Source organism: Ciona robusta, chromosome 8 (genome assembly GCF_009617815.1).
Source record: "Ciona robusta chromosome 8, ASM961781v2".
In the NCBI taxonomy this organism is placed as follows: Eukaryota; Metazoa; Chordata; class Ascidiacea; order Phlebobranchia; family Cionidae; genus Ciona; species Ciona robusta.
Window position 1 is genome coordinate 6,913,658 of NC_143242.1, and position 22,371 is coordinate 6,936,028.

At 33.3% G+C, this 22,371-nt stretch overlaps 2 protein-coding genes and 1 long non-coding RNA gene across 9 annotated transcripts; 2 read left to right on the top strand and 1 right to left on the bottom strand.

Annotated features, from left to right (window-relative positions):
- Positions 1-41: 41 nt before the first annotated feature.
- On the top strand, positions 42-12,707 carry LOC149732906 (clathrin interactor 1-like). Of its 5 annotated transcripts, none has more exons than XM_089882307.1 (14): positions 42-228; positions 676-877; positions 1,389-1,497; positions 2,390-2,557; positions 3,848-3,895; positions 6,671-6,791; positions 7,609-7,753; positions 8,144-8,221; positions 9,107-9,194; positions 9,480-9,584; positions 9,827-10,336; positions 10,794-10,925; positions 11,411-11,605; positions 11,876-12,707. In XM_089882307.1, the coding sequence occupies exons 1-14, from the start codon at positions 182-184 to the stop codon at positions 12,025-12,027; spliced, it is 2,100 nt and encodes a 699-aa protein (XP_089738433.1). In that variant the 5' UTR covers positions 42-181; the 3' UTR covers positions 12,028-12,707. The 5 variants fall into 5 exon arrangements, with proteins under 5 accessions (XP_089738433.1, XP_089738434.1, XP_089738437.1 ...); XM_089882308.1 differs by having other exon boundaries at positions 6,671-6,785; XM_089882311.1 differs by lacking the exon at positions 10,794-10,925.
- LOC149732907 (uncharacterized) lies at positions 12,634-13,342 on the bottom strand. Its single transcript, XR_016385501.1, has 2 exons — positions 13,187-13,342; positions 12,634-12,983 (listed from the first exon to the last, which is right to left on the bottom strand). It is a non-coding gene; the product is annotated as an uncharacterized LOC149732907 (long non-coding RNA).
- Positions 13,343-14,015: 673 nt separating this feature from the next.
- LOC149732908 (ataxin-10-like) lies at positions 14,016-21,952 on the top strand. 3 transcript variants are annotated; one of them, XM_089882316.1, is made up of 12 exons: positions 14,016-14,178; positions 14,691-14,852; positions 15,067-15,143; positions 15,369-15,465; positions 15,743-15,916; positions 16,287-16,367; positions 16,578-16,716; positions 16,844-16,952; positions 17,357-17,538; positions 20,140-20,203; positions 21,449-21,510; positions 21,746-21,952. In XM_089882316.1, exons 1-12 carry the CDS (start codon positions 14,120-14,122, stop codon positions 21,860-21,862), a joined length of 1,323 nt encoding a protein of 440 aa, XP_089738442.1. In that variant the 5' UTR covers positions 14,016-14,119; the 3' UTR covers positions 21,863-21,952. The 3 variants fall into 3 exon arrangements, with proteins under 3 accessions (XP_089738442.1, XP_089738443.1, XP_089738444.1); XM_089882317.1 differs by lacking the exon at positions 21,449-21,510 and having other exon boundaries at positions 20,140-20,218; XM_089882318.1 differs by lacking the exons at positions 20,140-20,203; positions 21,449-21,510; positions 21,746-21,952 and adding an exon at positions 17,764-17,901.
- Positions 21,953-22,371: the final 419 nt, after the last annotated feature.

A 22,371-nucleotide genomic window follows, 5' to 3' on the forward strand; every position in this document is an offset into this window, starting at 1 on the left:
TATTAATATTTATACAAGCTATAAATTTGTTTTCTAAAAGATTGCGAAACATAGGTCGGAAGATAGGTATTACTTGTAGATAATTTACTTACTAGGTCTATAAGTGGACCTTTACCGGGACATAGTATTAACTATTAAACTTTATTTGGATTATTTTTGTTGGGAAAATTTGTAAAGGAATATGAACGTGTTACCACTATGGAAGATACGAGAGGTCGCGGACAAAGTGTAAGTTGATTTGTTACATTATTTGGACTGGTAAAGAATCTCCCCCATTCCCTCCCTATGTAATCTGAAACCACTGAACCCAAGGAGTGTTAGGTCCAACCCATATTATTATTATTATATAACGCCTAACTAACCCCCCATAAGTCATACCTACCTATCTTACTTTCCAGTCTAATCTGTACTGGAGGATTCTTTTTTTTTCAAAGAAGAACATTAGCATGTAAACCAGAAAATATAACAGACGCACAACATATAATAATACTCCCAATATTAATATATTAAACCCCAATGTTATTACTCTATTTATTTAAATAAAACATCCGTATGTAATTTCACACTATCACAAAAACAGCAGAAAATGGCTTTTGAGAAAATAATATATGCTGAATAATAGCAGTGTACCACCAACGAATAATTAATAAAACTCCATTGTTCCGCAACCTCCAGGACGAATGTAGTGATGAACTACTCGGAGGTTGAGGCGAGAGTCCGGGAAGCGACAAACGATGAGGCGTGGGGGCCATCGGGAACAGTGATGCAGGAGCTAGCTCGGGATACCTTCATGTACGAGTGCTTCCCTGAAGTGATGGGGATGATGTGGAAGAGGATGTTGCACGAGGGAAGGAAGAGCTGGAGGAGGATATATAAGGTGGGTGTGGTTATATATGATATATAAGGTGGGTGTGGTTTAACTTGGCTGATCCTAGAGCTATTTCAATTCCTTACCCCTGGAAATAATTAGGTCTTTTAGCATTAAGACCACCCCCTATGGGTAAGGAAGGCCATTGGTGTGGACGTGTGGTTTTGATGCTGAGGGCTTGTTTATTGGCAAAGTCACATGCTCATGCTCCTTAAGAGTTATTGAAAATTAGAAAGCTTTCACCTTTCCCTAAGGTTTGTTTTACTGAAAACCTCATTATCACTTTCATTTCAACCACATGTCAAGCATTGGCTTCTAGTTTGAAATATGCATAAAGAAGCCTAACACCAGTATCCATATTTTACACTTACATTCTATATGGAGGTTCTTGTCAGGGACTTGGAATTAAGGCCAGATTTTCCCATTACCCTAACACCCAGTCAGCTTATTTGTGTCATTTATGCAACCAGTGTGACAATATTTTACACTTATATATTCTAAATTCAAAATACCATTTTAGTCTCTTCTCCTTCTGATGTATTTAATCCGAAATGGTTCAGAACGAGTTGTGACAAGCGCCAGGGAGCATCTTTATGATCTTAAATCCCTGCAAGACTACACATGTCATGGTAAGACCACTTGCTTTCTGCCAGATTTAATAATTCATTATGTAACAGCTTGTTATGTATGATTGATTGCTATGTTGTTATTCCGGTAATTGGCACGGTTGTTTCTCATCAACTCCTTTCTTTGTGGTTGAAATTGTCTTATTGTTGTTTGTTGTTTAACTTTATTTGTGTTCAATTTTATGAATGATTATAAATAAACATGTGTTTTTAATTTAATGTATGTTTCTGTTTTTCAATTACAGCTTAAATTGTTTTTATCAAACAAAATAATTTTCATATACTGTATTCTGGCTCTGGCCCTCATCTACTACCCAGCATGCGCAACACATTGATTGCTATGTTGTTATTCCGGTAATTGGCACATTTGTTTCATGTTTCAAATGAACTTCTTTTTTTTTTGTGGATGAAATTGTATTCAGCTATTATATTTACGTTTAGTTGTGTTAAATTATATAAAACAAATGAATGATAATAAATAAACATGTGTGTTTTAGTTTAATGTCTGTTTCTGTTACAATTATTTTTATTTTACACACTTTTCTTCCAATTACAGCTGTTTTTATCAAACAAAATAATTGATACTGTATTCTGGCTCACGCTTTTATTGGATATTTACCTAAGTATTTTTTACTCTTAGCATGTGATTAACGACTCTCATTTTGCTTCTTCCGTTAGCTATTTTAATAAATCTGATCTTTATTACAGGCTGTATTTAAATTAGTAAATAAAATTATGTGTTTTAATTTCCCCAGCATGTCAACGATTGTCATTTTGCTTCTTAGCTGTTTTAATAAATCTTTGTCACTTACTTTGTTTAAATTGGTTAACATAAATTCTCTTCTGATCTTGTTACAGTTCAAATCTTAAATAAGAAATATGTTTATTTTAACAGATGAACATGGGAAGGATCAAGGCATCAACGTGCGCAATAAAGTGAAAGACATTATTGCTCTCATCCAAGACAATGAGAGGCTCAGAGAGGAGAGGAAAAGAGCAAAGAAGACCAGAGATAAATACACAGGATTCTCATCTGATGAGGCGAGGTTTTCATCCAGAGGAAGTAAGTTGTTTGGATTTTTTAGTGTGAATAAAATTTTTGAAACTATTAACCAAACAAATATGTTACAAAAAAATTGTAAAACATGATTGAATCTAAAAATGTACAGTCATTTATATAGTAGCCTGTTATAAATATATTATTTGATTTACACAGCCGACACAGGTTATTCTAGGATTGTAATTAAAAATTAATAGAAACAGAATGATTTAATTTCAATGTAAGCACATAATATAAATGATGAATATTTTGAAAATTAGGAATAAAAAATGTGATTCAGAATTAATCTGTTTTATCATAACCTCTGATTTGAATTTAAATAGTTTAATTAAAACGCCAGAAATCTCAGTTTGTTTAAATAGTCATGTTGTAGTGTGTACACATCTTCACAACCTTAATTTTTCCGTTTGAATTTATCTTGTTAATATTTTCATTGTATAAAATATGCCAAATGTAAATCTAATATGTAATGGTTTCTACTTTAAATATAGTTTGTTTAAAATTTAGAAAGAAATTACCAGTAAAGTTTAAAGTAGAATTTTTGTTACCCATATAATATTTATCTATTTTAACCAAATCATTAGTCTTTTCAAAAATCCTAATATATACGATAGAACTACCAATAAAATATTTATTGTAATATGTTAAGTGCCTAATGAATCAATTGTGTATCCAATATACTTCATGGTGTTACCTTAGCTGTTTTAGTTCGACTACCCCTACTTGTTTTATTCATAACTTCTTATAGGCTGAGTATTTTGCTAAAGCCATAGCTTTTTTCGGAGTTGTAATATCCTGGTTTTCAAGTTTTTTTTTGGCAATCTTTTGCAATTTATGTGTAGTAGGTTAATAGATACAACTATTATGTAAAGTATCTTAATGCTTCGATTTGCTAAATGCTTTTATTTTGGCATATACGATATTCTAAAAGCTATTGATTCACAGATTACAAAATAGGTCAAGGGCCACCTAGTCTAGATATCTGAACCCAATTTTTACGCTAGATTTAATTTTTAATCTTAAATTCCACGTGTATGTAAAGTTCAATACAATAGTGAGCATTTTTTAAATATCAAATACGCATTAAATCTCTATCTTAAAATAAAAAAGGCATTATTATATATCTATATATTAATGTATGCTTTGACACATTTCTTTTTTCACCATTTTTTGCTTTAAATTGATAAAACACTTAAAACACCAACACATAATTTGTCACCTTTACTCAATTTTTTCACCTTTTTTTTGTATTAAATTCATCATGTAATAAACGCATATGTATAAAAAACTTAGATTTTTCTCCTCCCCCCTCGCCAAGATCTGATTCTCGGTACAGGAGAGGTAAGACAGCATGTAATGCTTCCATGCATTTCTGTGTTGCCAATCACTCCAATGCCTGTATAATCTCACACTTTCAGTTGATCTATACAGCCTTACTTTTGCCATGCATTTTAGATGTTTATATTTGTAATATGTAGCGTCTTTATGTTAGACTTGCATTCTCTTTGAAGGGACAGTAGGATATGGTTTTATTGCTCTATAACAAGGCTAGTGAATTATAAATATCATCATGTCAGTGAATCTAATGTTTTTATTGTATCTTTAGGTGTATTTGTACTATTTGATAATTATTTGACTGTAACATTTCAATACTATTTCCACTGTATCATTTAGTATTTTTACCCCGTGTACAATGAGTACAGTTAAACCAGGGGTAATTTCACGGTCCTTTCCAAAGTTTAGTTTGGTACTGTCTATAGGTTACTTAGGCTATCAAAGCTACTTATATTACTGGTGGTATCAATGGTAGCAGGACATTCCTTATATTCTTAAGCATATTTGCGCAAGACTGTATTATGAGACTCCTTTCAACATAGTCTAGTTAGAATCTGTTTGTTTTAGCAGATCACGCCATGCACTCACGGGTGTGAACAGCAATAAACCACACCACACCTAGTAATTATACAGCCAGTTATTTTAACTAGAAATTAAAGTTTTTAATGTGTCTTCTAAAATCTTGAGTCCCTACTCAATCCAAGACGGTGTTTACTGTTATGTAATATAAGCCAGTGGTCTTGTAATTTACTAAGTATTTTACTTCTTAAGTAGACATACATAGTAGTATGGTACCTTCGTAGTGTTCGTACCTATATAGTCAAATATCCATATCTTCAGATATAAATTTTACTGTTTAATTTTTATCACCTGCTCTTGGTCCTGATATTCTACCTTTTTTGCTATTACCAAAAAAAACAATTACAAAAGGGGCTAAATGTTTAACTCTTTAGTTTGTAGGTTTGTAAAACTAGTTTAACATGTGGAAAGGACCATTAGTCATTTACCATTGTGTTATCTCTCAAGTAAAACTTCACTCCTTATTAAATTTCACACAACTGCAATTAAGACATTGACAATGTTTTATTTAAAACGGCAGGAATTTATCCAGACGCTTGAACTTAATGTTTATTCAGTGTCTGCTTGTTATAAATCCAAAACCAAATTTGCCAGAATCCAATTTAATAACACCAGTTTCCAGCCAATAATAATTTTCAAGCATAAAGAATTGTTGTTTATTTAACAATAAGTTAATATAAAAATGTTTAGAATACAGTTTCGTGTAAGTAACTGTCCCACTTTATCCACCCCCCTTAAAGAATCAATTCTCTTATCAATAATTTATTCCTCACTCTTAGAATTGCTACAATAACGGCAACTGTCGTGTTTTAAACCTGTTCAGGATTGTCCCATAATAACCTTTTCCAATAATTGGCAGTTCTCCTAATTAAGCCTCTAACAGAAACTCGTTATACAGTCGGGTAAGATGGGACACCTTTAGCACAAAATATATAAATATCTTGGTCGTGTTTTAAACAATTAACAATGGTTTATGAAAGTCGCGATGGTTTATGAAAGTCGTTGTTTACTATCAAAATGTACATGAAAATAGAATGAAAAGGTGTCCCATCTTCCCCCATCCTACTATATAGTGGAGTAAGACGGGAGACTTTTTTATTCTATTTTCCCTTTTGGTAGAATACAAAGAACATTCAAACAATTATAAAACTGTATCTTCACGACTCTAAAACACAATCAGAATATTTAAATATTATGTGCGAAAAGTGTCCTATCTTAACCCACAGTACTGTATAAAATAACTGCATTTCAATCATGACATAGCTTTATATATAAATAGCCCTTATTTCATTGTATGTTTAATTCTCGCTATAGTTTTATCCTTGCGTGCATGCATAGCTGTGATAATTTCGATCTGTAGCTGTGATAATTTCGATCTAGCATAGCTGTGATAATTTCGATCTATTATAAATCAATCTTGAGTTGGAATGTTACATGATTTTTCATTTATTACAAACTACAGTGTTTCCCAATCTTTTTTATCCCAAAATTTTTACAGTGTTTCCCAATCTTTTTTTTCCCAGAATATTTTACAGTGTTTTCAAATCTTTTTTACCACTGATCATTTCCAAGTCAACATACAGTAACACTGGCATAAAACAACAACTCTTATATAACTTGTAATAAATATCGCATAAAATGCTTGTGTATTCCCATGGTTGCGGAACACTTGTATATCAGCAATCATTTATTGTTATTTTTAATTATGCATACGAATGAATTAAATATCCAATTACCAGACTTTCGTAGAATTTTCTGAAAAAATTTTTTTAGTTGGGTTTAATTTACAATTTAACTAATTTTGGGAAATTTTATTTTTGCTATGATTGATCAAAATAATTTGATTAATTGATCTAACCCATTTTATACACTGTGTGAAAGCAATATTAATATAAATTTCAAATAACCTTTTGCGCTATTCAACTTTTAGCAAGTATTCTAATTGTTTTGATGCCATCATTTTTAAGCTTTTTTATATGCTAAAGAAAGCACTCTTACTAGTACTCTTACTAACTTTGTTGTTTTAAGAACTTGGCAAAATGACTTTAAAATTATGCCAATTGCTAAAATTAAATATTTTATGTATTAAAAACATTTATTTCTATAAAGCATTTCTTTTTTCTGTTACATTATAAGTATCTCGGTACCATTGGTATACATTCATAAAAAAATGTTCATTTAACTTTATTACTTTTGTGACAGGCAGTGGATATGACAAGCGTCGTGACACTCAAGATTCGTGGCGTGACGCTGATTCGTATGAAGACAACCCCGGGAAATCGCGTCGACATAATCGTAGCCCCTCCAATTCAATAGGGTACAGGTTAGTTAGGTTACGCAGTGGCAGGAAATCGGCATGCATTTATTTTTTTGTAAATGTGTTTATTTGTTTTAAATATAACGGTTGAATATGAAAAATAAGTTGTATAACAACACGTTTCGAATTTTTTTTTCGTTTAAGGGTAAACATTAATCGTCCTGGGATATTTTTATCTCAAAGAAAATGTGTTTATTTATTTGATTTTGAGTGATAAGTGAAAGTTGTAAGACAACACGTTCGGAATTTTGTTTTATCTACACAAGCTAAAATATATAGGTTCCTGGGATATTTTCATTCCAAAGAAAATGTTTTAATTATTTAAATCATATTTGATTTTTGGTCGGGTGAAAAGTGGAAATTAGTTGTAAGCCAACACGATGTAAATTTTGTTTTATCTGCACAAGGTTAAACATTAAGGACTAGGGATCTGGGATTTAAACAAGATTTGTTCCATTATTCCAACAACACTACGACAATAATCACCATTATTTTATGATGCACATAATAATTTTATCAATATTTTGCTTTTAAGTTCAGTTTATTGAACAAAACGTGTAATAATTCTAATAAATTTACTGTTTTTACAAAATCACATCTGAATCAGCGCACACTAACATTTTTTTAGATCATCCTACAAAACAAGATAAAATCCTTTAAATACACATTTTTTCTACTTTTGGCACGAATTTTATGTTGCTTTTTTGCAGCCGCACAAATTTTCTTTCACTGCATTTTTTCTGCATGGTTTTTATTTTGTCGAAATATTTCGTTTAACTACATTCTCTTACGATCAATTTTTACTTAGTCATACTTTTTTTAGTGATGACTCAGCTCCTTCTGACTCGGAATCGAACAATTACTCCAAAGTAAGTTCTTCTTCTAATAAGTTCAGCGACCAAGCGGAAACAGTAACAAAAACCAAAACGACAATGAGTACCAAAACTGAAAGAAGAACAACCAGAAAAGTAGGTTTCTGTCTTTAACTAAAGTAACTTAAATCCCAGGTCCTTGACAAGGACCTCACCCACACAGAACCATGTTAGACCTAGTTATAATGTTATATCCTTCAACTAAACAAGGGGTGTTCACACAATAAAATAACATTGCAACTAAAATTCTATTCTATGTGGTTAAGGTCCTTGTTAAGGATTTGGGATTTAGACCAGGTTATGACCATTACCTCTAGTATATAGGATTATAAGACTTAAAATATTTCTGAAACTAAATGTAATATTTGTCATTATTTTGTCATATGTATTTAAATGGTAAGCAGATGGTTAAAATGGCTGCTTATGTCTGTTTTAACTTAAACTAAATGGGGTTTCTGTTGTTATTCTAAACATCTTTATACAAAGGTTGACTTAGGAGCAGCAGCCACATATACAGGAGATAACAACACAGCTGTTCCCACAATAACTCCACCTGCTCCACAGGTATCACTAACTTTAAACTGCCATTTGTTTTGAACTGCATGTAAAAACATGATATCTTTTTGAAATCACAATCATTAGTGGTTAATATAAAAATATTATTGGTCAAAGGAAAATTATTTTTGGTTAACAAAATGGTATCAGATACAATGACACGACTGCCACAACTTGTAAAACTAGATCTAAACCTAAATTAAACAGTAGACAACCTTATTTGTATTTAAAACTAAGTAAAAAAGAATAAAAAGTAATGTTTAATGTATTTAAAGGACACATTATATGTTGTATATTTATATGTTGTATATATACTCTTAATTATTATATGTTATATAACATTATATCTATGTTTTATCACCATCGAGACACTTAGACAATACTTCAGTTTAAGTATCCGGCCCATTAACAGTGCAATATCCTGTTTACAAGTTTAAGTTATATCAGATGATCGGAAAACAGCCACGATTTGTTTTTGGTTTGAAACTTACGGGTTGTGTGCTACTACTAAGTACATTGTATATTTAATGCAACAAAACCTGGTTCATTTATACAGTTATGCAATCTTTTATTGACATTCTATTTATATTAAGTCAGTATTTATTCCTGTGCTATAACTAGTGCATGCTTATTTATTTGCAACATTACTTCACAAAACATAATTAGTTTACAAAGTTATGCAATTCATTTATTAATATTCTATTTGTATTGATACAGTGTGCTATAAGGTACTAAGTATATTCTATATTAAATATAATACAACATAATTAAATCATAAAAAAACAACTTCTTTACGAATTTTGTATTTTTATTGAGTCCATATTAATTTTAAAGGTTTTATGTACAAATATCAAACAACTCACCTAACTAACTGTTAATGTTTCCACATTACAGGATGCAGCTCCAGCTTCGAACAACGCAAACTTATTAAACGACATTTTCAGTCCTACTTCAAGTGAAAATACTGGAGACCTTTTATTTGGTAAGTTGGTAAATATATTCTAAATATTTCCCATAATTTCACCTACAATTCAAGTTTTATATATCAGGAATACACACATGATATGAAAATTCAAATTTTAATATACCTTTTCATTCTATTTTCTTTACCCATTTAGTAGTAAACAAAGAATATTCAAGGAATTATAAAACTGTATTCTCAAGACTCCTGAAGACTGTTGTTAATTGTTTAAAACACGATCAGGATATTTTTTGCTAAAGGTGTCCTGTCTAACCCCACCGTACTATATAAACATTAACATTCCAGGCAGCATATCTGAACCACAACCATCAGCAGCTCCTACATCACCAGGCTTTGCTGACTTTACCTCATTCAACCAATCTACTGGTACTGTCCAGTCAAGTCAAACTAGTGAGTAACAAACTGCTACATACGACAAATCATTCTAAAGTTTAAGGTTTCACATGTAGCGTAGCAATTTTTTAAATGCGTTTGTTGTAAATGTTCAAGAAATTGTTCTATTTTTTTCTGTGGTTTTATTCTGCAAATGACTGTATAATTTCCAATAGTAAATTAAACATATTTTCAATTCATTTTCACAAAACCTTCAATTTCAATATATATTATGTATATAACAACGAAACATTTTTCAGCCCAACAAAGTGAATTCGCTGAGTTTTCATCGTTCCAAGCCACCCAACCCCCCTCCCAACCACAAGACTCGTTCGATCCGTTTGCCTCCCTCTCATCCCAACCAACCCCCTCCCCCTCCAACAACGATATTCTCGCTGCTAACTTCTCCTCAGCCCCAACCCAACCAATGGGGAACCCCCAAGGACCCCCAATGCAACCCATGATGGGAAACCCCCAACCCACCCCAATGAACCCCATGATGGGGGCCTTCACCCAGACGTCAATGGCACCCTCATCTGGCCAGGGTTTTGGGGGCCAAAACTCATCAATGATGTCACCGATGTCGAACCCCATGATGTCACCCATGTCCAACCCCATGACCCCTATGGGGTCAAATCCTATGATGTCCCCTATGGGCGGGGCCCCAGGAATGACCCCCACAAAGATGATGTCACCCATGTGTTCACAAAACCCCATTAACCCCCAAAGTGTCCCAACTTCTGTCCCATCAAATATGTCCAATGGTACAGGTAACAACTTGTCCATTTCTTTTTTTAAACTATATTTTTTTACTCTTGTTTAGAATGATGCAGTGTTAAATTTAAACAATAAATTTTATTTTTTGTAGATTTTGTTACTTTTCACTTTAGTTTAGTGCTGCAATTTTGACCAGCATTCTATTTTCTTCTTTTGAAAGTTTATTGTAGATAAATTACAGCTTTCAACCAAGTGGTTCCAAATCATGTTTTATAAGGGGTTTCCAAGAGGTTGATAATCTATTAGGTTTTCGTTTTCAATGTAAAAACACACATTAAAGTGTATGCAGATACATGTTGGATATATTGTCTTAAAGATGTCCCGTCTTACCCAGCAGTACTATATAGAAAAAAGTCTGCTGTCAATATAAAGGCCCTAGAAACCCCAGACTAAATATCATACAATCTGCTTTGTAGTTGGTGTATGCAAATACCTGCTTGCTATTTGCAGCTTCTCCTGCCAACAAAACTGCTTCCAATAAACCCAACACGTGGTCAAACATGAAGGGAGTTGACATTAGTCTCGATACTTTAGGAAAGTCAAAACCAAAACCGGTTCAACCGTCAATGAATCAGTTACAAGGTTGGGAAGACAAACCAATTGCATGCTACTCCTTATCTGTTATAAATGACCCCATGGGTATTCGTTTAATTTTAATTTTTCCAGGAATATAGTAAGGTGTTAGCGGTTTTGATGAAAAAATTTTAAATTTTTAGTTTTTTATGGTTTTATGATTTTAAATGGTTTTTATTGTATTTTTATAAAATAGGCGTTTGTAGAATGCTTTTACTTAAGCGGTGTCACCCATTTTGTAGAATTTTGCTAAAGTAGGTAGAATGTGTACTATATATATCAACATCCAGTTATTCAGCTATGGATTATTTTATATAATATTTCCATAATTCATTATTAAAATATTTTATTTTTATGTTTTAATGGTATTATAATAAAAAACTACGTAATTTGTGCATGTTTTATTAGAACATATTGTTTTTTTGTATTTTTGCATGGTTATTTTGTGCATGCTCCCCTTTACCCTTCTCAAATCCTTTTGTTATTTCAACCAGGAGGTTATAATCAACCACAACAAATGCCTATAAACACTGCAATGGCAGGAATGAACATAAACCAACCCAATATGATGTCACAACAACAACCCAATATGATGTCACAACAACCCAATATGATGTCACAACCACAACCAAATATGATGTCACAACAACAAATGATGATGATGCAACAACAGAAAATGATGATGTCAGGTAAACAGAATTTTTCGCATTTTTAAATTACTGTGTTTTACCGTTAACAATTTTTAAAAAAATGATGATGTCATTAACAGGTAATCAGAGTTTTGTCATTTAATGCTTGCAATTTCAACTGTGTTTCATATATTTGACCAGAAGTGGTTGAAGCTATTTAACAAACCTAAAACTTGCCAATTTTAATTTAAAAAATTTCAAACTAATATATATCTTCACCGAGTATCTTAAGATCCAATTACTTGAACCTAAAGTTCTTTGTTATTTCAGGTATGGGGAGTGGTTTTGGTATGCAGATGGGCATGGCAGGGTCAGGGGGTATGGGGCAACAAGGCATACGACCTATGGGTAATAACTCTATGTACCCGATGAACAATATGACAGGGGTGCAACAGCAGCCTTACGGAGGGTTCATGAAGTAAATTCACCCCCAAATACCCTTTCACTAGTTGCCTTCTATAGTGGATTCTGTTTTCACAACCAAACAAGAAGCAATGTATATACGACACCACAGCAAGAACTTTCCTTGTATACAATATTGCTGTTAGCCATTTTCATAAAAAGTGATGCCATTTTAAAATCTTATATCTAATTTTGCTGCACATATATAGGATTTGGTCATCACTGCTAGTTATAAAGCTAATACAATAAAACGTTACCAATATTTGCAAAGGTACGTCAACTTTTATTATGTACAGAAATATCAATATATCACTCCAGTAAAAAAATACGAAGTTACATTATTAAACCAATGCAATATATAGTAGGGTGGGGGAAGATGGGACACCTTTTTATTCTATTTTCTCGTCCCATTTGGTAGCAAACAAAGAACATTCAAAGAATTATAAAACCGATCCTCACGATTCCCATAGACCATTGTTAATTGTTTAAAACATGATTAGGATACTTGGATATTATGTGCTAAAGGTGTCCTGTCTTCCTCCACCTTACTAAATCATACGAACTGTAAACCCAAGGTCAAAATACCGAATATGCATATTCATAGCAAAAAGAAACTGCATTTTGTCCCAAAAATATTGGAATAAAACCCATAGTGTAATTTCATTATTTCGAATACTTTAATTTGTTTAGTATTTATGCTGTTGTACTTAGATGCATCGCCTTTTACTAGATTTATTTGTTGAATTATCACTAGTGTGTGTGTTATATGTATACTTAATTGTGTAGTTTCAATACGTTTCGAAAGTCCGTCTTAATTGTGGTGTTTTTTGGTCAAATTTCTTTTTAAATTTAACTTTAATGTCTTTAACCAATTAATTTGGACCAAAAAAACTGTTTTTAGCCAATTATTAACTGTACAAAATTTTGAGCTCAACAGTTTTTACTGGTTCAAGTGCTCATCATATTGCTGACCTACCTGTTTTAATTGATATAGTAGGGTGGTGGAAAGATGGGGCACCTTTTCATTCTATTTTCACATCTTATTTGGTAGTTAACAAAGAACATTCAAAGAATTATAAACCGTATTCTCACGACTCCCACAGATCGTTTTTATTGTTTAAAACACGATCAGGATATTTGGACTTATGTTCTAAAGGTGTCCAATCTTCCCCACCCTACTATATATATATGAACTAAATACCCAATGTCACTTTGTAGTTTACTTGGTGGCTGGTTTTATCATAATCTTCTAGTGTATATTTGTCCATTTTACACCAATCGCTATGTAATTATATTAACACTATATTAAAGCAGGAATAAACTACAGGTGTGGGATTTCTAGTGTATTGACAATTTCTCACAGACAAAGTTGTTCCAAATTGTATATGCACATTCTATTCTATATGTGTAAGGTCTTACAGTGTGGCATGCCATGGGGCCAGGGATTTAGATTACAGTTAGTCCATTACCCCAACATTATATATGCACATTCTATTCTATATGTGTAAGGTCTTACAGTGTTGCACGCTTTAGGGCTGGGGATTTAGATTACAGTTAGTCCATTACCCCAACATTATATATGCACATTCTATTTTCATATGAGTGAGGTCTTACAGTGTTGCACGCTTTAGGGCTGGGGATTTAGATTACAGTTAGTCCATTACCCCAACATTGCATATGCAGATTCTAATTTTATATGGGTGAGGTCTTACAGTGTGGCATGCCATGGGGCCGAGGATTTAGATTAGAGTAAGGATTTAGATTGGAGAGTTACACCAAAACAAACAAAGTTATATCTGCCCATATCTTTTTGGGATAGGATTTTATAGCACTACTAGTTCTGATTTGAACAATAAAACAACATAAACATTACAGTCGGATAGCATTTTAATTATATCAGTAGACTAGTATTTCAAGTATGTATATATTAATATATATATATTACATAGTGTTAGATATTATTTCGTCCCCGGTTTTATGGCAGGGAATTACCCTTTCACAAAACACCCACTACATTTTTGAATGTTTGTTAATGCAACAAATAAAAGTCCGCATCAGTCTTATACTGTACTCTAATAAAAACATATATTAGGCAGATTTTATGTTAAAATTATGTCAAACACAAATCTATCTCAACTAGGAGCGGATTTAATGCAAGACGAACTTCAAAGGTACGTGTTTGTCTAGTTATAACTAAGTCTTAATGGTAACCGTGTATACCAAGCAAGGTCCTAAAATAACTAAGATTTATGTGCTTAAGTTCTCAGGGTTCTGGCTTTAATTATCTATCATGTAAGCTACCACAATTTTAAATAGGTTTGTATACGTCATAGCCCGTTAGCTCATCTGCTCATATATTATAAATGCCCCGTTCACCAGTGTAGTTGTTATTTTGGTGCTAGTGAAGAATCTCCCCCCCCCACTTTCTTTGCTAACTACTAACCCCTAGGTTAGGGGGTTAAGTGTTGATGGTTAGGGGTTAGTGGTTATAGGGGTTAGAGGTCAGTGGGTAGCAAATAAGGTGAGGGGGGTAGATGACTCTTCACTAGCACCATTATTTTTAAGTGGTGAACTGTAATTTGACTTTGGTTTAAATTTCTTTGGTTGGCTGTCTTTTACAGACAATTTGGTAATTCCACACTAGCAAGATACATATATACAGTTACATTATGTTTTTTTTTAGAGAAAATTTGCCGTTGGAAGTCTTTAGAAAAGTATCCGATGTTATATCTGATTGGGTCAACTATGATGGCCAACCCAACAGTGAAGTGGATGAATTAACAAATTGCTTTCGAGTTTTGAGGAATAGTTGTGTTAATTGTGCAAGGAATCAAAATGAAATTATGTAAGTTTTTAATAAAAGTTATTATTTAAAAAAATATTTTGACATTTTAGGTGCAGTTACTTCTAACTTGTTAGGTTTATTCTCTGCTGTAATGTATGTTGATAATAATACCTGGTTACCAACATTTTTGTAAATATTATATTATAATGTTGGATTCATTTACTATTTCAAGTGTTTAAAGTTTTGTTTTATAATCAAACACTTTATGTCATAGGAAGTTATCCATAGTAAGCAAGACAGTTCGGGTTCTGGAGAAACTATCTGAGCAAAATACTTCAACTCATCATACAGGTAATATGAGTTTAAGGAATAAAAAATTCCCCTAAACAGACAATCACCCACAAAGTTACATTTGTGGTAACTCGTAAGTGGGCACGAAGGGTATGAAACAGAACACCCGTGTTATAACAACTGTTGTTTTCTGGCCATGTGAGGTTAAAGCAAGTTTGATTAATTTATTCAACTGGGTTTTGACCTGTTTTAAATTTAAATAAATCTTTATTAAATTATTTGCAGTTCTTCTTTGTGGGAATCAATTTCTTGGTAATTTAGTTGCTGGGAATTTGCTGAATCAGCAGAAATTGTGGAAAATCATCTTTCCTTCATATTTAAAGTAAATATTAATTTTTATTCTGTATGCATTTTGGTGCTTGTAAAAAACTTTCCCTCTTTGTTGTCTGTTAAGCAGTAACCCATGTAACCCCCTAACTACCAACCTGTATTACTTTCCCACTAATATGTAACATACTGAAGGATTCTTTATAAAGGCCTAGTATTTTTAAAAACTACACAGCCAAACATTACTATTTAAAATAGATTAAATAACTTTAAAATATTTAAAAGTAGATATATTTAAAAAATGTAATATTACCTTTAACCCATTCTCATAGATCGATTCTCAAGGTGGATTCTCCTAAAGTATTAACAGCTGTTGTAATGACAGTTTATAACTGCATTGGAAGTACTGAGTGTTTTGTTGATGAAATATTTCAAGATGAATCTCCAACCAACATAGCAATTTCTATCATTGAAAAATTACCTGCAGTTCATGACCCGGACTGGGTGTGAGTGGTTTTTAATGTTATTTTATTTAAAAACTTTTGTTTATAGAAAAAAAATGTAAGTGAAAAAATATTTATCTCAAAATAGGTCATATTATTCCTATATTATTGCTTGTTTTCTAAATGACTTCATTGGGTTTTTTAAAATAGTTTAAATAGTTTCCAAATTGGATTTTTTTTTAATTAACACTAAAATACTGGCCTAGAGTAATGGACCAACTGTGACTTAATTCCAGATACCAGCTATGTTCCGCCATAAACCTTAACCATATAGAATAAAAAGATTAAATGTACATATTTTTTTCCCAACTTTTTATTGATATCTTTTTATTGACATATTTTTCCACCCTAAACACTTTATTGTCCTCAACAGGATTCTTTGCATCACTGAGCATTTCTTGAAGTCTGAAGAATTTCTTCCATTAATATTTAACTATGGAAGTATCTCTTGCAAGTTCGTGGCAATTTTAAATTTAATGTTTTTTACAATGGTAGTAATGTAATAAGACATTTTATTCTCAAATCGTATTTTATTTTTATTTCACTTGATTTTTTACACAATAGTTTCTAAATAACTTTTTTTTACATAGCCTAATATTTTTTACATATATATATAATATTTTTTTCACATTTTTTTCTATAGTTTTGCATTCTTGTTGCTCAGGTGTTCTACCCTTGACGTACTCAGCCAATATTTTGAAACAGGAGATTCCATACCACCAACTCACACCGCAACATGCTTATGGAACCAATTTGCAAAGGATTGCCAAGACATTACTGCAATGCAAGACCACACAAACCAGGCAAATAATGTTCCAGTCAAATACAAGTCAGGGTTTGAGGTCTAATGCTGTCACCGAGAGTTTGTACTAAATAAGTTACAAACAAACAATAAAAAATGTGACATTAACATTCATTTTCTTCGTACAGACAGCTATTGTCACTACTAAGCTTCTACATACTTTGTGCATGGCTACTTCTAGTAGTGTGGAGGCAAGGAAAAGTTTGTCCAATTGTTGTGCTGTGGAAGTTGTTGTCGGTAAATATGTCATTGTATTTTTTGTAGTTAAATTGCTAGAGTAATAGTTTTATAACTTATGCATTACTTATATTTCTTGTGTCATTTCATTTCTTTAAGTGCAATATTAAAATAATTAAAATATTTTTAAAATTATATACAGCACGATGCTTAGGATAAAAAGTGCATGAAAAACTAAAAATGAAAACCAAAGACTAGGTTTTTTATAAGTTATAATAATATTTTACTTTTACATTTTGAAGGATGTCATCATTCAGTAATCAAATCACTATTTGTATTAAATAAGTTTTGAACTATTTTATCCCAATCCATGTTAAAAATATTGTTGTTTTACTGTTACTTCCTTCTTTACACAAAATCTTTATTACCGTGACCGAAAAGATAAAAAAGTCATTTCTGCATAGACATTCTCCGTCGTGTTGTCATGGCTGGCAAACTGGATAAAGCAAGCGTATTCGCTCCTGCTGAAAAAGCTTCACCGGGAGCTGGCGCTAAAGAGCAATGTAGTCCCGTAGCTGGCTTCAAACGAGATCTTGTTCGTGTTATCGGCAACTTATGTTACAGGAATCCGCCGTTGCAAAATAAGGTAAAAACATAAAGCCTTTTGACTAATAAAATATCTCTGTTTTCTAGTTTGTTGGCGTGTTTTCTAATTCAGTCGATACCATATATTACGTTATTAAGCCAGGTTTGGGCTTTAGTACCTTGTTAATCCTAAAACACTCTACCTCGTATATAAAGAGGCGAGGGTTGGCACTAAGTTGCAAAACCGTGTATATTAAAGTTTAATAGCTTCCTTCATATTTAACAGCCTTAAAAAATGAAAAATCATCCATTTTCTTCCGTTTCCCCAAATTTGAATGGGAAATGATAATACCCCTCGCCCTGTGCCGTGAGCATCTATATGTGTACAATCCATCACCACTACAATGCATCGTTAGGACGCGATTTTAACTCTTCCGCATCGGGAAGAGGCCTAGTGACGATGGCGCGATTGTTTTTATGTAGTTCCGTATAAACCCATATTTCATCGTACTGTTTGCATACTTATACCGACTAATTAGTACACGAGAAGGAAATTTCTTCCCACTTCCGCTGACTTGCAGTAAACAATACGGAGTACACAAGCGAGGCATAACACGACTTAGTATATAGCGTTTTTACAGTTCATTTATAACGTTATGCACTGTGATAGTACAGATTCTATTTAAAATAAGAGACTGACAATGCCATTTAGGCGAAATAAATATATTTTATTACAATTGGTTGGACTTGATTTTTGTCTGTTACGTTTTCGTAGCACCAGATTCTTGTAACAGTTAAACAATAAATTGTTATTCTATAACTGTATCCATACTTTCAATTAAATCTCATATGATACTGCTTGTGAAACTGGATACTTCCGAAAACTCACTCATTTATCCGGTTTAAGCCGGTCTATACCGGTTTGCGTCTTCTTTCCCAGATAGTATACGATGCTTCGCACGCCAAACAGCTTCGGTTAAATTTAAACGCATAGAATAAGCCATTACGTTTTTACATCAATAATCAATACAATTTTATCATTCTGGATGTTATATGTAACTTTTTATATTACCAGCTCTTAGCTATAATGTTAAAGACTATCATAACTAATACATTACCCGCCATCACTTTAAATAGCCATAAACACGTTAAAATTATATGGGGCGAAACCATCACTTCTAATATCGCCGGAATTTCCTTGCATGGCCAATATATCATTCAGTCAGTTGAATAGTCGCTGTACAGGTCGTTATAGACACTAGACGTCCGGTAGTTGTTTTCCCCCTGTTGTACAGAAGCACCTGTGACTCATTCTACCCAACACGTAACACATATGACGGCACGCACGGTGCTATATAGGCGGCTGTTTTCTGTGTTGTACCTGAGTAACGTGCGTCTGTTAGGCATGCTTGTACAGTCTTTAATACTCTGTAGAAGAATGTTACTTTGCCCGTATAGTGTTCTTAACTTCGGCGGTCTCTTTGCGGTAGTTAGACTACATTTGCATGGCCAAATGTATATTTACATAAGCGTAACAGTGTATGCATAACGCATAAATGCGTGGGTTTGCATAGGGAAGTAGATAGGCATAGGTGTTACATTGTTAGTAATTTTAGTTTTTATATCGCATATTGCTGCTAAAATACTCGCGGGGCCTACTATTAGTTACGTTTATTGTTTGTTAGTATTCGAAAAGGAAAACTTTGATTGGCGTTTCACTTAGAGTGATCTTATTTGATGCCTGTTAACTGACTGCTGTTATCATTATTGTCTCTTAATCAATATAGCTTGAGTAGTGCTTAACATATGCATCCTTTCTCGCATCCTGTGTTGCCAATATCGCAGCTGGAAAGCCCTTGTTGGGATTTCTGCATAGTTGCTTGACAAGAAACCACGTTTCTTGCAAGCTGTTAAATCACGTCAGAATGCATCAGCCTCTTTCAGTTTCAGTCGTGTTTTCGTAACCGCGTAGGAATATTTGCCGGATAGTTTTTCATCGCAACTGTACAATAAGTGACTCGTAAGCAGGCACGAGGTGCATGAAACAAAACCCCGTGTTTAACGCGAGGATAAAGTAAGAAGTTACTGTAAAATACGTACAGCTTAATTTCGCGCTTTAAAACAAAACACCAGCAGAGTTTAAAAGTAGGTAAAGTCGCATAGGGGAATCTTGGCTTAGAGTTTTGCATCCGATCTGTACAATACCTACAGCTTTTCGCGTTTCAAACCAAATACCAGAAGAGCTTGTAGCGGGACCAACGTATCACAGCGAAGGCTTGGCGACTGTAGCATAACACGGATAGTGTTTGCTACTTTCACCAAGATCAGCGCTGTCTTGTCAAAGCAACCCTGCTATTTAGCGCCAACCGTTGTGTATATAGTTTTTACAAGTGTGTATATGCGGAAAGGTATTAATCAACGGTTAAAATGCGATTTCAGTCTGCACAATTCTATTCTTATATAATCAGGTAAAAACTGGAATATTACTTCTTCCTGAGTTTTTGTTGTTGTTGTTTTTTGTTTTATTTTCTACCCTTTAACATTTATACCTTGGTTTTTATAGAAAACTATTTAAACTTTTCGCTTTTGTAAAGTATGTAGTACTTTTTTACTAATTTTGCAGTTTATGCTCTTAAAAATTCATGCTGTTTACTTCTCACAGGTTCGTGAACTGGAAGGTCTTCCGTTAATCCTGGACAGCTGTAATATTGACGACAATAATCCATGTATCCTTTGATGGGGTAAGATGGGTCACGTAGTGGGGTAAGATGGGTCGCATAGTGGGGTAAGATGGGTCGCATAGTGGGGTAAGATGGGTCGCATAGTGGGGTAAGATGGGTCGCATATAGTGGGGTAAGATGGGTCGCATAGTGGGGTAAGATGGGTCGCATAGTGGGGTAAGATGGGTCGCATAGTGGGGTAAGATGGGTCGCATATTGGGGTAAGATGGCTTCGCATAGTGGGGTAAGATGGCTTCGCATAGTGGGGTAAGATGGGTCGCATAGTGGGGTATTTGCTAGTCCTATTCTATTCTATGTGTGGGAGGTCGTGTGTTACGTCACTGAGAGCTATACATCACGTGTCAATATGCATTGTTTTTGTTGCATGGCATTTTGTGGTCTAAGCTAGTCATAGCACGATCGTCGGACGCTGCAGGAAAGTGTCTGAATCATAAATAAGCCCACAACGTCTACAACCATGTTAATTTACTACCAACAATCAACATGCGAAAATACCATAATATAACTTTAGTTTCTCCCCGAAAAAAAAATACCGTCAAATACATTCATGCTAGAAAACACGATTTTCTGTCGGAAAACTAGACAAATATAAATTTAACTGCATTAAAATTTCAGGAAGTTTATAAATATATACGTTTACCTCAACTAAAAGCGTGATTTCGATACCGTGGTAGAGTGGGGGAGACGGGACATCTTTAGCGCATAATATCCAAATATCCTGATCGTGTCTTCCCTCACCCTACTATATATCACTTTAACCGATAATAACTTGTTTTTTTACTGAAATACCAATCCAATCACGTGGCATTTGCGGCTTTATCACGTATTGGCATTTTCAATCTCGCTTTCCCAGGAATTTCGGGTTCTAGTGTATTTTTCTCTTCTGTCGTTCCCTTATCGCTTTGAGACGGCTTAGAATAAACTGTTAAACGGAACTTGATAGTTTGAATTGAAAACTGTCTCGTCTGTCGCCACTCCCGTCTATACGTAATAAATAAAATAATCCCCAAAACACGAGGTGTATGAACACCCGTTTTATAACGATTTTCGCTTCCCGGTCACGTGATAATAAACAAGTTTCATTCATTTATAAAAAAATAGGAATAATGTAGTGTTTGAAAAACAGTGGCCTAAAATACTGGTATAGTGCAAAAACTATTTTGTACTTCTGTTTGTTAAACCTATTTTTAGCTTTTCATATATGAATTACCTTAACAACGGTTCGTGCAGTTATCAGGCAATGGGCTGTGTTTACCATCCGCAATCTGTGTGAAAATAACGCAGAAAATCAGGTACGGAAATATAGGCTTTAATGACGTTTAATTGCCCCTGTGTTCTGTCATAACAGTCACTTCCAAATATGGCAATTCTCTTTTTTTCTAAGTGTAGATTTTATTTTTATGTAAAGTTTATCTCTACATATATTTTTACATGATAATATAGGTGTTAAAAATAAATCATAAAATAAAAATTAGTACTTTTTTAATTTTAAAATATTTTCCACAAAACTGAGTTACTTTTTTTCAGGCAATTCTGTCGCGTCTTGAGCGCCACTCAGTGGTAGAAAATCCCATCTTCCAAAACTCCGGGCTTGAGGTCGTGGAGTCGGATGATGGACACCTGTCAATCAAACCTAGCACGTGACACCTATGCTAAAGAAATCACGACCTTTGTGGAATTTTAAGCCGTGTTTTAATTGGTTGCATTGCATCAGAATAAAATCGTTGGTCATTATCGCTTTTACGTTTGTAGGAAATAAAACTGCACAAATAAACTAAAACGAAAAAAAAATTGTCGTGTTGATTACCATATATAGTAGGGTGGGCAAAGATGGGACAACTTTTTATTATATTTTCTCATTCCAGTTTGGTAGTAAAGTACATTCAAATATTTTTAAAACTGTATCCTCACGACTCCATGGATCGTTGTTAATTGTTTAAAACACGATCAAGATAGATATTAAATGCTAAAAATGTCCCATCCTACCCCACATATATGGTTGTTTTACAAGTATATAGGAGTTTTATAAATGCACATGAAAACGACCTGTATTCATACAAATCCTAACCACTACGAAATATGACTGTCTTTCCTAATGGTTATAACATAAAGCTCTTTTAGAGTCGTAAGGATGCAGTTAAATAATTCTTTAA